The 14,918-nt window shown below is 36.1% G+C and overlaps 3 protein-coding genes and 1 non-coding gene across 4 annotated transcripts in view; all 4 read left to right on the forward strand.

Moving 5' to 3' along the window:
- Positions 1-310, forward strand: part of LOC101301416 (putative F-box/LRR-repeat protein At3g58880-like) — a 2,412-nt gene extending 2,102 nt beyond the window's left edge. The window contains exon 4 of the mRNA XM_004305678.1: positions 195-310. Within this exon, the coding sequence (XP_004305726.1) occupies positions 195-310 (116 nt within the window). The remainder of the gene's footprint in view (positions 1-194) is intronic.
- A 2,083-nt stretch (positions 311-2,393) lies between these two features.
- LOC101311981 lies at positions 2,394-3,102 on the forward strand. The gene is made up of 2 exons (XR_184988.1): positions 2,394-2,464; positions 2,697-3,102. It is a non-coding gene; the product is annotated as an uncharacterized LOC101311981 (transcript).
- Positions 3,103-5,686: 2,584 nt separating this feature from the next.
- On the forward strand, positions 5,687-7,305 carry LOC101311689 (EPIDERMAL PATTERNING FACTOR-like protein 1-like). Its single transcript, XM_004303608.1, has 3 exons — positions 5,687-6,197; positions 6,759-6,805; positions 6,892-7,305. Exons 1-3 carry the CDS (start codon positions 6,089-6,091, stop codon positions 7,129-7,131), a joined length of 396 nt encoding a protein of 131 aa, XP_004303656.1. The 5' UTR covers positions 5,687-6,088; the 3' UTR covers positions 7,132-7,305.
- Positions 7,306-8,160: 855 nt separating this feature from the next.
- On the forward strand, positions 8,161-10,958 carry LOC101312269 (coatomer subunit zeta-2-like). Its single transcript, XM_004303609.1, has 7 exons — positions 8,161-8,288; positions 8,849-9,008; positions 9,126-9,273; positions 9,384-9,461; positions 9,622-9,706; positions 10,161-10,677; positions 10,779-10,958. The coding sequence occupies exons 1-6, from the start codon at positions 8,265-8,267 to the stop codon at positions 10,218-10,220; spliced, it is 555 nt and encodes a 184-aa protein (XP_004303657.1). The 5' UTR covers positions 8,161-8,264; the 3' UTR covers positions 10,221-10,677; positions 10,779-10,958.
- The last annotated feature ends 3,960 nt before the right edge of the window (positions 10,959-14,918 follow it).

Consider the following 14,918-nt stretch of genomic DNA (forward strand, 5'->3'; position numbering starts at 1 on the left):
TTCAAATCCAGTTGTAATAAGCGATCGAAGCTGTCCTTGGATAGTTGATAGTTTATTTGCTGTTCGTGAGGATAATAAGATGCCGCTTTTGATATTCTTTGGTATTCACAATATTCAGCGGGATATGCTTCTGTGATGATGAGAAATTTCACGTACTGACTTTCGATGCACAATGTGCTTGTTACTTCTGTCAGTTCTGTGTAAGGTTGAGAGTATATATCTCTTTACCGAATATGGCTCAGTAGCTTCTGCTGCTGATGATGACGCCGATGTTTACTCCGAATATGTCTACTCTGAGTCGGGAAATTGATGAATCACCCAAATCTGGGATACTGGAAGTTGCTACACCTTCCATTTGTCATTCATCTTACGGAGTTCTTCCGGAATCCGGAATGTAATACATTGCTAGTTCGAGCATGCTCAGTTGTCTTGCTTTCACAAGGTAGTGGTTGCTACTTAATTATTCCATTATACACTCTCAAAGACAAGTGTGGCTTTTGAAATCATCTTGCTTTCACTTAAAAACCTCTCAACATCAGAATGTTGTTTTGCTGTTGCAAGTGAACAATGATCATCTTCTCCAAATTCTGAGCATGCTCAAGAATATACCTGGCTAGTTCGATACCATTAGATCCTTCCGAAAGCTCAAATGCCACGGTTGTCTTTAAGAATTAAGAGTGTGCCATACTATATTGTTGATCCATAAGATCTGTAACATTTATACTGGATTAGGGTGTGCCATTTATATTGCTAATTGTTTTTGGCCAAGTTGTGCTCATATTTCTCCCAAGAAAAGAGTTGTGCTCATACAGTAAGAACATTACAGTAATGATTGAGAAATGAAGGGGGGTGTATTGTATTTGGATTCATACAAACTTATTTTAATCAACTGACTTTTTAAAAAGTCTACAGACTCTTTGAAAAGTTCATAGACTTTCACTGATTTCTTAAAACCATCGATTTTTAATCACAGACTTTCACTGATTTCTGAAATCTACAGATTTCATATGAATGACTTCTATAGATTTCTCAATACTTACAGAGTTACAGGAAAGAAAAATAAATAAATATGTAATAACAAACACATAATAACACCGATTATAAGTTTAGTGCTCATCTATCTAATTTCGATACATATAGTTGTAATATTTGATTGAAATACATAAACATAGGTAACGAAAAAGATTATATTAATTTAACAACACGCCTACTTGTACGTAAACCAAAAACACATGTTCTAAAGTGGGACATTAGATATTCACAAGTTTAATTCATGTACGCAAATATAATAATACATGATCATGTGGTTCTAATATCAAGAGTTAGTAGATAATATTTAGGTTATCGAGGGTTCCAAGCATTACAATTGAAAGACAACAAAATGTTAACATTCAAAAACCATTGAAAAGAATAGGTAGAATAGAACGTTGATAGCACAAAATATTATAAAAAAGAAAAAAGAAAAAAAAAGATGATGTATCATAGGATCAACTTATTCACATGTAAAGTATCATAGGATCAACTTATTCACATGTAAAGAGAAAGTCTGTCATAGACTTTTCCAAATCTTTGCTCTAGTGGATGGAAAAATATTGGAGTTTGGTGTGTGTAATTTACACTACAAAATCCACAATTATCCATGAGTTATTAATTCCATAAGTATGAATGATATTTTGAATACATCTGAACTTCTATTCATTTTAAAAAGTCTTAATTGAATACCCCTGAACTTTGGTGGAATTCATAATGATTTTTTAAAATCAAGTTGAATACACCCAGACTTTGATTGATTTTTAAAAGTCTATATTGAATACACCTAGACTTTCAAATTCCATAAACTTCTTTAAAACTTCCACTAATTCCATATACAATACACCCCCCGAAAATGGAAATGCATCTGATGTCCTAGCTTGTTTGTTTTTATGTCGGATTGATATTATGTTTACGGTGGTAGTTTATTAGTTGAAATGGAATATCTGGGGAGCAACAACTACCCTGTTGATTTATGTATCAAACAGAAACGAATTTCAGTTTTAAGCACCTTGAAAACTAACCTTGATTAGGAAAATCCTCATCCTTTGGTTCCTCTAACCTCAGATAGTTGATGCTGAAACAGTAGGGTACACCTCACTTCTCTTCAGAATAGTACATCCATTCAACAGGAAAACTTTGATAACCGAACGCCTGGGCATGATCTGCTTCTCCACATATTGAAATGCCTCAATGAATTAGGAGGTCGACAGGAGTGGTCAATATATACAGTTGTCAATGAGAATTTGTCCCTAAGCCCAATTCCGCAAGCCCAATGTTAATTAACTTTGTGGGTCCACACGTGGGTGCATCACAACCGTGAAAACTTGCTAGAAGAAGAGAAATTCTTATCACAGAGATTCAAGACCCACATAAATTCTCACAGAAACTCCAATGGCGGAAGGAAAGCCAGAGCTCAAAGACTCTGTTTCAGGTACTATATATCTTTGTGGGGATCATCTATTTTTGTTATCTTCTTTCTGGGTTGCTTTTGCTGTTTTAGAGTTCATATTCTGAGATTGATCCGTTAATATTCCAGAGAAAAATGTAATCTTGATGATGGGTTTTGTGTAAAGATTGCGTATTTATGTAAGGGAGGATTTATTCGGTTGTAGCTGTCTGTTTATATGTATATGTTTTTGATATGGCACATTGATAATCACCAGGACATCACGCTGAGAAATCACCACGTCATGACAAAGAAACGCATGGAACGAGTGATGACATTGATGAGAACACCCCAATTGATGTAGTGAAAGGACCAAGTGTGTTTGAAAGGATCAAGGAAGAAGTCGAAGCTGTTGTGGAGGCCGTAATTCATCCTCACAAAGATTCTGATAGTCATGACTCTTCTTCTAAGTGAGAGAGGTTGGTTGTTGGTTAAGCGTCGGTTGTATGCCACTATTGTTGAATCAGAAGTTAATATTGTATGTTCGACCTTTATACAACTTGGTTGATTGGAATGTTTGTTGAATTCTAGCTATTTACATAATATGGGGCATGGTTGTTGTAGTTTGCAGATACCGTTTGAATGAAAATGTTTCATGATTGCTCAAATATGTCCATCATTTCTTATCATGATCAAAAACTCAAGCGTAGCCTAACTAACAACACTGTCAAGATGTAGACACCAAATAGCTCCAAGACCATTCTAGTTTGACCACAATCCGCTTTCGATTGCTCTAGAATCACATCCCATTCCTGTTTTATCACACTGTTTCCAATCTTTTTAGGTTTATTCTTGTTATCTTGTAAAAATTGAGTCAATTACAACGATGTCCTAGCCTTGGAAACTCACTTGATGAACTCATGTCATAAATGATATTGTTGTATTGTTGAAATATGGAATGATCTTCTCCTTTTTTTTTCTTAATATGAATCCACAAGTGGATTGCCCTGGATTTTACGGGGTTTTTGATACAGAAATCATAGGGGGTCAGGTGGGTGGAACTAGGAATTGTGGATTACCAAAGGTTTTACACTCAGTACTTCACCGGTTGGAATGTATGATGTTGAACATTTCTTTTGGTGTGCTCATTAGTGTCTGCTAAACTTTCTCTCACTGGGATCTTGACCTCCTTACAAATCTAGTAGGTTGTTTTGATATTTAAAAAGTAAAAGAGAAAATAGCAATATTTGTAATTTTGTATAGTGTTTCTTTTCTTCACTGACAAATCTGAAATCTTTTATGGTATTGGACTATTGGGAGTTGAATCATATAATACAGTGATTATCATTCTTTTCTACTGCATGCTTCTTGATGAGTTTCATTTTTTACTAAATTCTTCTTCATGAATTTCAATCGAATAGTAAATAGTTGAACTTAAACCTCCTCATCAACAATAAGACGTTAAGACTAACATAGAAAATTGTACTTAATCTCCTGTCTGCTGAGAAACTATGTCTTATTCTTGTTCATATACTTCACTTGAGAAGCCATCCTCATTGGATAGGGCTCATAGGAGTTTAAGCCTTTGTGTCTTCAGAAGCATTGTTCATGTTGGAAGTGACACATTAATGTCTATTTGGTTTCTTCATTGTTTATGTACACATAAACTCTGGCTTTCCTTTGAATATAGACTTGCCACCACATTGAGTCTTACATGATAAAAGTGGTGTTCAACAGGGAGGTCTGGAAATGAACATCAGGTCATCACCTGTTTTCATATCAAGAAATAAATAAAAGCCTGGCCTTTTTTTTCTTTTTCTTTTTTCTTTTTTTGTGGGAAATTTTATATCCTGGTGTGCTCCAGCTGGTTCATATTCTTTAAAGGACAATAATGAATGAATGGTTGCCTTCTTCAACTCTCTCTGCTGGTCTGTAGTTTCAGGTGGAAGAGAAAGTGTACACTGTACACTCCTCAGTAGGCAATAGTGAAGTTACCAGTATGTAAATCCATGTATATGTGTATTTGAAGTTGACCTGTGCATTGTGCTATGCCTACAAGTGTACCTTTTTATCTGGAACAGAAAAAGGGAAAGCAAGTCTTGCTTTTTATGCACATTTGTAAAATGTTTAAGCTATTATCTGTTTATGACGTCCCTAATCCAGCCAATTTATCCATTTTAGGCAAACTATTGGAAACAAATCCACACCCAAGGTTGCTTACGGTAGACTAGTGCCTATATTGCTACAGAAACCCAGCTAGAGGGAGGAGTGTGCTGATTGGTGAAACGAAGGTTGCTTATATTAGACTTACTTTTTCAAAAAGCACAATCCTCAAAATGTTAGAGGAGGTTAGCGTTGTATTACTTCTAGAACAGTAAAAACACTTTCAAAATATTACTACCATGTTTGGCAACATCTGGTAAAAATAGATGAGTGTTGTTCTGAGCCATAGAAGTATTTGCATTGCATTCTTAAAGAAAAACACTATCAAGTGCTTTCACAGAGAGCATTTGACCATTTATACTCTGTATCATAAGTGCTTACTGTTAAAACACAATTAAGCAGAAGCACTTCAACAGATATAAACCAGTGCTTTCTTTTTGAAAATGCACTTAAAGCACCATGAGAGAAAACCATAGTAATAGTGCCTTCTGTTACAGCTGTACAAAAGAAAATGCTTCTGCAGATTTAATGCTTAAGTGAGTAAAACAACAAAACAAAGATGATGTTAGTAATGTGTAGGTGTAATAGTACTGAGCAGAATATGCTACTAATCAATGTGATCAACCAGTAGTACCTTTCAAGATCATCAAGGCTACCCAGATTCTTAAATGCCAATCTGCTTGAGGTCCAAATGTTAGACTCTGCCATTGTAACCCAGAAAAAATTGAGGGTCCAGATTCAAGGAGGTACACTATGCTGGGTGTTCCCCACCTACCAACTTGTAAGACTGTAAAAAAAAAAAAAATTGACCCGTTTAGTCTTCTATTTACTCTGTTTAACTAACTCATTCAATTTTCTGATCTGTACTAGATGTCATTGATGCTTCCTGCTTTTTTATATAAAGGCTTTTGCTACTGACAACTGAATCAAAATTACATAATTCCTTTTAAGGCAATGGATATATTGGAATATAGAGGAAAAAAAAATAGCTGTGCAAGCTATGACAAAAAGGCTAAGATTGCTTCTGAGTGCAGAGATTAACTTGGGGTACACCAATTTTTTGCAGACCCCAAAAGAGGAGCTGTTATTTTGGGTTAGGACCAGCTCACCTTTAGTACCACTCTCTTGGATTTATTTGATTTGAGAAAGAGGGGAAGGAGACAGAGAGATCTTCCTCAGGCATAAGGGTCCTTTGAGGTGAGTTGTCAAATGAGGCAGAAGCTTGCAACAAGAAACCTCAGAATCACTTGCTTGTGAAGCAAAATCTCTGTACCAAATGCAAAGATGCACAGACTAAGAGAGAAAACCAAGAATTTTTTGAGGTTCTGGGACTATCTCTAGCTTTTGGGGAATATTTTAGTATTCTAGGCCTTTCCACCCTTGTTATATATAGAATCCCAGCTGCAATCAAGCTTGAACTCAAGTGCTCTGAGTGATTCAATCTCTTTCTGTCTGTTCCTTTCTAACAGCCTCAATAATCACCACATTCATTTTGGGTTTGAAGAAATGAAGGGAATAAGTTATTGGTTTGTTATAGCTCTTCAAATCATGAGTTGGGTTTCTGCAACAAGCAGACTTTTTCCTCCAAGTAATGGTCTTGATGTTCATGAAGCAGGTACTTACTTGATTTCCCCCTTTTTTTTTAAAATGAAGATGCCCTTCTCAATCATAAGCATAAAATTGAGCTTCTTTATTTTCCTCTACTGACTGTGTCTTCTTGCAAATTATCTAAGTGGAAAGATTCAGTATTTTGTTTCCTTACATTTGGAGTATACATTTCAAAGTCAAATGCTTTTCTATACCAGGTAGAGCAACTTTATGCAGATCAGAGTATACCTGTATCAGTAATATACCTTACGCTAATCCTAACCATGTCTCTTTCTTTCTTCCTTTTTTATGAAAAACGAAAACAAATACAAGCTTTGTTTGGTTTTTCTAAGAATATGGACTGCTAGAGGATCCCTTCTCCCAGAATTGCTTGCCAATCAAAAGTTTCTGTTGGCTTTTTTCATCAAATACTAGCAACTTTTCTACATCTATCTCAGAATTGACACCCTTTTCCAGTTCAAACCAATTTTCTTCTCTAATCTTGCCAATGTGGATTTCCATCCTCTCTAATTCTTTTTGGACAAGCTCCACACTTTCTCATCTAACTTGCATTCTCAATGCTTGACAGGCTCAGGACAGAATCCACATCAGTCTTCACAAGTTACCTTGGAACAGGTCCCTCTCTTTTTCCCTGTGTAGGAGTGTCTGTTTATCTTAGTGTGTGTACTACTGTAATTAACATTGTTCTTCTATCAAATTAGGAATTGGCAAACTCAACCGGTGGAGAGGCAAAGATGAACGAAATCGCAAATTTCAGAGGGGGAAGCAAAATAGGGTCAAGCCCTCCAAGCTGTGAGAACAAGTGTTATGGATGCACTCCATGTGAAGCTATTCAAGTGCCTACTAATACCAAGAAGCTAAACCATTTCAGGGTTCAGTATGCAAATTATGAGCCAGAGGGTTGGAAATGCAAGTGTGGCCCTTCTTTCTACAGCCCTTAGACAAATTTGATTCCAGCCATTTCGGCTCCTTAATTATATATTCTATGTTGTAAAAGTGATCGTATCATTGTACAAAATCAAGGTTCCAGTTGACTTTAGGAATGCTTTATTTATTATCATTTTATTGGGTATCATCTTCGCTTGTTAGCAAATGTGCAATGTGACAGCAATTTCAATTTTCAAGTCTTCCCTTTGTTGGAGTTGCTACCACCACCCTCATATTCTGCATCCATGAAACTCACACTAGAACAATACCAACAATTGCTCGGTCTAATTCCTTGTGGTACACATTTGGCAAACTTTGTGTACCTAAAACCATTTTTTATCCCACAACTTGGATTATTGATATGGATTAAGATCAATCTTAATTTACTGTGTTCCCAAAAGACAATTAACATACCACCTGTTGGATTTGCAGCTAAACAACAACACAGTTAACACACCACCCGTCGAATTTCCAACTGTAAAACAACTCCAATTACACATATTGGTAAAACCATGCTAACACCAAATTGACCTCTAAGAATATCTTGTTAGTTTCTTCATCTTGATCACATTAATCTCTTCTTCTTTTTTTTGGATTTTCGTCTATTTTAAGACTTTGTTACAAGGAAAATAGGAGAGGGTAAAGAATACATGTGCCTCTACTATTCGGGACTATGAGGTACAGTTGGTACTTGGTAATTAGTAATGTTCACCTGGTCAGTTACTGACCAAGAGATTTATGGTCAATCATCCTTGGATACAAATTTAACGGTGAAGAGAATTATTTTTAAGTAAAGTTGTTTTGTTCTCAACTCTTAGATGTAGATCTAATAGTGATTGACCATAAATCACTTAGTCAGTTACTGATCAGGTGAACATGACTGACTTGGCAGTAGCTTGTACGTACCATCAAGAATCTGTTCATTTCCTGAGTTTAAGCTTCAAAAAAAAAGAAAGGAAAATTGCAAAATTTCAACATCAAAACGACATCGTTCTGAGCACGAGAAAGTTTAAACAAATTGACTAAACTACCCATATCTTCGTCCCCCACGAAAGAATAAGGCACATCTTCTCAACCCTGAAACGCTGAGCAAAAATCTGTAAGCTTAATCTCTCTCTCTCTCAGGTCTCGTCGTCGTCGTCATCAAATGGGGAGTCTCTCCGGCTATCGTGTAAGTATCTCTCTCTCTCTCTCTCTCTCTCTCTCTCTCTCTCATTTCTGCGATTCCAATTCTTTCTCTCTACGACTCGTCTCTGATTCCTAGCGAGTAATTGTTTCACAAGATCCGTAGAGTTCACATAGATCTTTCAGCTTTCTTTGCTTAGGAGCAAAACGACGCCGTTTTAATTTTAGATTTGTTCCTCTGCGTGCGGTTCTGTGCTTCCCCAAATTTCAGATCTTTGTGAATTTTACACAAAAGGGCTTGTGATAACGATACCTGAAGTCATCACTGATGTGTGCAATTCTGGAAATTATGCTTATGAGTTTGTGAATATTGTGCAGTCAGAATTTAAGATCCAGGGATTCCCAAATGGTAAAGATCTATACAATGTGTAAATGCTGCATTTGTGTATGAATTTGGACTGAGTTGTTGGATAGAAGCCTGATGCCATTTCAATGGAGCTTATTATGTGTGTTGAATGGATCCATTAGGGTGATTGCGTGTAGGATTTGGAGTGATCTTTACGCGTAGTGTTCTGATCCGGTTTTATTTTATTGTATTTTATATAGGATTCGTGCCCGTCTGTGAAGAACATTCTTCTTCTAGACTCTGAGGGGAAGCGTGTGGCTGTCAAGTATTACACAGATGATTGGCCAACCAATGGTGCAAAGCTAGCTTTTGAAAAATCTGTGTTTACTAAGACTCTAAAGACAAATGCAAGGATAGAAGGTATGCATCAGTGGTATTATTGAAGTGAATACAGTGCATGTTCTTTTTTTCTATATCTTTTATCGATATCGCCATATTTGCAGACTTTTTTGATTTACTGTTGTGTATCTTATGCAGCGGAGATCATGATGTTCGACAGCAACGTTGTTATATACAAGTTTATGCAGGACCTTCACTTCTTTGTGACTGGAGGTGACGATGAAAATGAACTCATTTTAGCCACTGTACTTCAGGGTTTCTTTGATGCAGTAGCCCTTCTCTTGAGGTAGAGTTGGTTTTAACTTTTGCTCTTTTTTCTTTGGATGATTATTTATTTTTGGACCTTTTGCTTTATATATATATATATATATATAATCATACCTGTCATATTTGCAGGAACAATGTCGACAAAAGGGAGGCATTAGAGAACCTGGATCTCATACTTCTATGCTTTGATGAGATTGTGGATGGAGGGTATGCAATATTTTCTTATATATTCACTCTTAAGTTTGCACACTCTTCCAGTGATGAGTATGCAAAGTCACATAGATGAAGTGGGCTTGGTTTGTTATTGATCTTAGTTCTGTCAACAAGTATATGATTATACATCTCATGCAGTTAACTTGTATTGCAGGATGATACTTGAAACAGATCCAACTGTTATCGCAGGAAAGGTGGCAACTCATACCATGGATGCTGATGCACCATTGTCTGAGCAGGTACAAACTTTCTGTTTGATGGGCCTATAGTTGAAACCAAATAGATTAAAGGCAAGGTAGTGTTAAAAGCACTTTCAGATGCTCAAAAGTGCTTGTGGCACCATTTAGCAGAAATAGCTGGAAGTATTTTCTCGGCTGTTTAAGTGCATCAACTGTGCTTCCTCCCAAAGTGCTTCTAGTGCATTGCAGGAAGCACTTGATTAATGCACTTCTAGCACTTGTGTCCTTCCATACAGAAGTGTGGGTTGACCAAAAGTGTGTCCTGCCAAAGCACTCCCAAACAGGCCCTAATTTGTTTATAACTTGCTATCTAATATCATGAAATCTTGATGTACAATTAACTTCAGATCTACAAGCGGCAGTAACCCCACTAACACCCTAACTTTACGAACTGGTATACAAACCACAGCTAGGCTATTAATCTAATCCTTCTCCTCATTTTCAAACATTGCAGACTATTACACAAGCATGGGCTACAGCAAGGGAACATCTAACCAGAACCCTTCTCAAATGATTTGTGTATCAAAACAGTGAATTAGCTGGCCTACTTTTTGGTGTTATTGATGAAATTGTTTTGATGTTGACAAGGTCGTGCTCTCTTAATTCATGTTGTAGATCTCATTGGATCAGCTGGATCATATGCTATGAGCTTGTTATGTGCTCTTATACCATTATTCTTTTTGTGAGCTTCAATAGTAGTCGCTTTTGATTCATCTTGCTTCATCTCAGAAAACGAAAAGTTGTTGGTCTGAAAATTAGGTTCTTTATTACTGAATTGAAACAAAGCAAACTGCTGGCTCATTGGCCTGCTGAAAATGTGAAGGCTCTATTCCCGCCTCGCCTAAAAACTTCCCTTTGCTGCCATGTCCTTGTTGGGGTTTGATTAAACAGGAAATCCTTCTTTGCTATGAAGGCAATGGTTCCTTTTGCCCCTTCCTCCACCTCTACGGCTCTACCCCCACATGGTTCAGGTATGCTAGTTTCCCTGGCAAAGTTTAAGTTTTGTTTTTTGTTTTGTCCACATCTTGAGCTTCCTGATCTAATTAGGAAAAGTCACTCCGAATATGATCAGATGATCACAACATGGGATGCATAAGAGTGATGCACGCTATGACATGTTCTTGCTCACCTTCTCCTCTCGCAATGTACAAAATGGCGTTTAGTCTTGGTCAAATCTCCCCATTGTTGCAGCTACAATGTAAACGAGAACCCATCCCCGCAACCGTAAGACGAGACCTGCCCCTTCAATCTGTTTGTTCATTGCCTAATTTTGCACATAGAGATAGAAACATAACCAAAATTATGTATTAGGATAGGCCTGATTTCACAACCACAAACCAATTGTACATTATATGATGCTCATGTTGGTCATGACTCATGACACATACCGTAAGTAGTTTTCTAAGAATGTGGCGTAGTTCGCTATCCTTGCTAGTTAAGACTTAAGACTATAAACAACTTTCCTTCTCTAAAATTTCACTGTCACAAGGATCCACACTTGGGAGGAAGGTCAGTCTGTCATAGTTAACAGAGGACTACTAGGATCCAAACTAGCTCAATTTGTACTGTATCATATATTCCTCTAGAAACCATTGCTTGGTCTTAACGAGTCAATAATACCCAGCAGCTTGATATCGTTCCAAAATTGCAATCAGTCTACACACCAACTAGTCTTCTACTTAACCTAATTTAATCACATAATCAGCCTTCATAGTCTAGAAAAAACAAATACAGTACCACCCTGCAAGTGCAAACTAAATATTATCAGAAGATTCAAACTCACGGCCTGTCAAAACTACAGTTTTCTAAATGTTTAGAGTATATTTAAATATAAATCAAGAACGCGTAGTAATACATGCGATCAAAGTCAGTCTCGTATAATTAGATGTACTCTGGACTATTTTTCCTCTAGAAGGTCAAGCATCATTAGAGAGTCAAAAACTCAGAACTGAGCATTTTATATAATCTAGCTTCGTCAATAATATCCAGCAGCAACTTGCAAGTTTTCTAGTAGGTATAATTCCAAAAAAGAAAAATGAAATCATTCTGCACCAACTAGCAAGCAAGCAGAAAGAAGAAAACAGACATATATTGCCCCTTCTACACTTGATTAATCTCCTCTAGACCTCTAACGTTACTAGTTGACAAAGAAGAGTGTCTGTTCAAGTTGCACTTCACTGATTTTGGTATCGTTTCCTAGTGCCTAAAGAATTGATATTTTTGAGTTGTTAGATGCAGCAGATTGACAAAGATAATGTTTTAGTATTGGAGACTAGTGTTGGTTTTATGACCAATTGAGGAATGCTCCTAAAATGTGATTAGCGTTTTCTTCGTTGTTTTGTTTTATGACCAACTAAATAATCCAATGTACAAGGTAACAACTACTGCTTTGCAAATTACATCTAGGAGTTTTTTATGGCCTCGTTAAACCCAGACAAACTGGGGAAGAGTACCACACTCACAAACTCAAATCGTTCATAACAATATATAGGCGCTAACCAGGCAAGTACCAATTTTCACCAGTAAGTTAAAACGGGCAGGAAAGGGCAGTTCTTGCATACTATGAGCAGCTTTATTACTCTCTTTAAAATTGTTTGCGTGGAATTTAGTGTAATATCGATAAATTAGTCATGTATCTCTAGTACATTGATTAAATTGTTACAAAATATGACCTTGGTTGGAATTGCTCTAAAGCAAACATGTCACATCATGAGGGAAGTGAATATCACTCCTCCTTGGATAGAATTAGAATCTACAAGCAATGCTAACGTATGTTAAGATATTTAGTTCAGATATTTTTGTAGGTAGAGCTTTGATTCAAACTAGTTTCATACTTTTATTTCAAAAAAAAAAAAACCTAGTTTCATACTTTATCTGCTAATCGATGTTGATGAATGGTATGGAGCCCATGAACCCTAGCTAATTATATAATGCTAGGGACCTAATTATACACATCAAGTGTATGTGACCCGTTGCCAAACTCTTTTTGAACCTAATGTGAATATTCAACCGACAGTATCTATATATTTAAGTTGGGTCACTTGGGTGTTTGATTAATCAACTTAGTTAATCTTTGAGGGACTCATTCAACTAATCAACCTTATTTAGTAACAAGGGTTGTGCTTTTTGATGATCCTTGTTGGCGGTACCCTTTCCTTAGTGCATAGTTTTTTCCCACTAAGTTTTATTCATACAAGATGTTAACGAGGTCACCCGTGTTTATGTTATGTCTACCAAACAGGTTTTAGATTAGGTTTATGGAGGAGAAGTGAAAACCATGTTCCGCTTCTTCCGTTTTTTGTTATAATGCATTTTCGTGAAAAGTACAAGTATCGTAACTAGTTAGTTGTGAGTCCTTTTTGTTTCTTGTATTTCACATTAGGTTGTGGATTGTCATTTTTGACTCTCCCGTACTTATATTTATATCTGAATTGCGTTTGAATGCAATTCTATCTTTGATCTTCTAAAAAAAACAAAGATTGGTTTAGAAGTGACCAAGATGAGATGTGACCAAGATGAGATGTAACCATGATACAAAATGACCATGATACAAAATGACCAAACCCGGGTTCAAATGAAAGATCAAAGGAGTCATCTGAAGTTTTTGAAATAAACATAGGTTCGCTTTCAAATACACTATTGCCCATTCCCTAGTTTTCTTCACGAAAAAATGTATCAAGTTTTTGTGTTTTGTTTTGTTTTTGAAAACAATGTATCAAGAAGTTTGATTTTCAAGTGTTTTGACAGTTTTGTATTTATATGTACGTCCTATATGAAATATAATACAAATTAGAATGAATAACATGTTGATTGATTCAGAACAATGATGTGATGGATATTAGTGGGTAGTTATGGATACAAATAGTTGAAAAGAACATGGCAAACCCATATAAATATCCCAGATGGCGGTCAAAGAAATATGATCTATTTAATTATGCTAATATTAATATTAATTGGTCCTAAACTACTAATCTAGTCACCTCCTAATCTCCTATCTGTGACTAATCCAAAATATCAATACTTGTTTTCTGTAATACGGCAAGCAGATCATGTTCCATATTATTTCGTACCATTCAGTCGGGCACAACCTGCCCAAACAGAACCTGGCCATTTAAATTTGCCTACGATTAATTATAAAATGAAAGAAATGATTAGCGTAAGCTCATTCCATTTGGGACAACCTAGATAGAGACCAACATGGCGAGGCAGTTTGATTTTCACTTTGTTTTCAACTTTTCATGATGCAGGGTCATGCACTGTGCCTTGATTAGTTTAGAACATTGCGACCACCAATTCATTCTAAAAATTAACTAATCAATGAAATTATTGAATTAGTTCGAACTAAGCTCCAATCACCGAAATACATAGTTTATTAATGGATTTTCTTTACAGTCAGGACTCAGGAGTAGGGTAGCTATTGTAGTATGTTTACCAATGTGATCGGTTAATTGGTTGATCAACATGAATTCTAAATCAAACAGGTTCTATAATTCCTACCTATAGCTCAAATTTCACGCTAACCAAACTCAATATTTCGAATTTAGAAATGGTTATGAATATCGGTATGGTTATTTGAATTTACTTAAAAGTTGGAAAAGTATGAGTGAGAACACGAGAAAATCAAATAGATGTCGATACTTATAATATATATTTCAAAATTCAAATTTCGTATTAGTATCATTATGGAATTTCAAAAAAAATTTAAAATCTTAAACAATTACAACTCATATCATGTTCAAGTTTTGTACCAAAGCAATCATTATGATCAATTATTACCATAAATCTAGACATCATAAATCTCATTTCATATGTTAGAATTAGATAGGGATCCACAAAAAGTTTTTGGACTTCACACACATATAAGCATCGAGCACTGCATTGTGTGTTTCTCCACACCAAGTTCATCGTCTCTTCCCAAAACTTAGGTTAGTTTTTGTTCACCTTTTGCCAACCAGATCGAAAACCGAAAACAATCGGGATGCAAGTCATGCAACCCAAGCAAGATAGAATCGAAGATTAATTCAGGGGTGCAGAAAGATCTCCAGCCTCTTCCATACATAACGTTCCAAACCAACCTGTAACAATTATACTCAATTCAATCTCAAACATAATTTCTTCCCCAAAATACGTCGAACAGTTTCAAAAATCTGTAACTTGTAATAAAAGCAATCCAAAAAAGAAAAAAAGAAGAGACACACACCCTCGTTGACCA

The sequence above is a fragment of the Fragaria vesca genome, linkage group LG6 (genome assembly GCF_000184155.1).
Source record: "Fragaria vesca subsp. vesca linkage group LG6, FraVesHawaii_1.0, whole genome shotgun sequence".
NCBI lineage: Eukaryota > Viridiplantae > Streptophyta > Magnoliopsida > Rosales > Rosaceae > Fragaria > Fragaria vesca.

Bases quoted from the DNA above. Each gene is read 5' to 3' on its own strand.
- LOC101311689 (XM_004303608.1), top strand. From the start codon at position 6,089: ATGAAGGGAATAAGTTATTGGTTTGTTATAGCTCTTCAAATCATGAGT. The intron at 6,198-6,758 runs GTACTTACTTGA...AATGCTTGACAG, and splicing joins TCTTGATGTTCATGAAGCAG to GCTCAGGACAGAATCCACAT. The intron at 6,806-6,891 runs GTCCCTCTCTTT...CTATCAAATTAG, and splicing joins CACAAGTTACCTTGGAACAG to GAATTGGCAAACTCAACCGG.
- LOC101312269 (XM_004303609.1), top strand. From the start codon at position 8,265: ATGGGGAGTCTCTCCGGCTATCGT. The intron at 9,462-9,621 runs GTATGCAATATT...CTTGTATTGCAG, and splicing joins GATGAGATTGTGGATGGAGG to GATGATACTTGAAACAGATC. The intron at 9,707-10,160 runs GTACAAACTTTC...CAAACATTGCAG, and splicing joins ATGCACCATTGTCTGAGCAG to ACTATTACACAAGCATGGGC.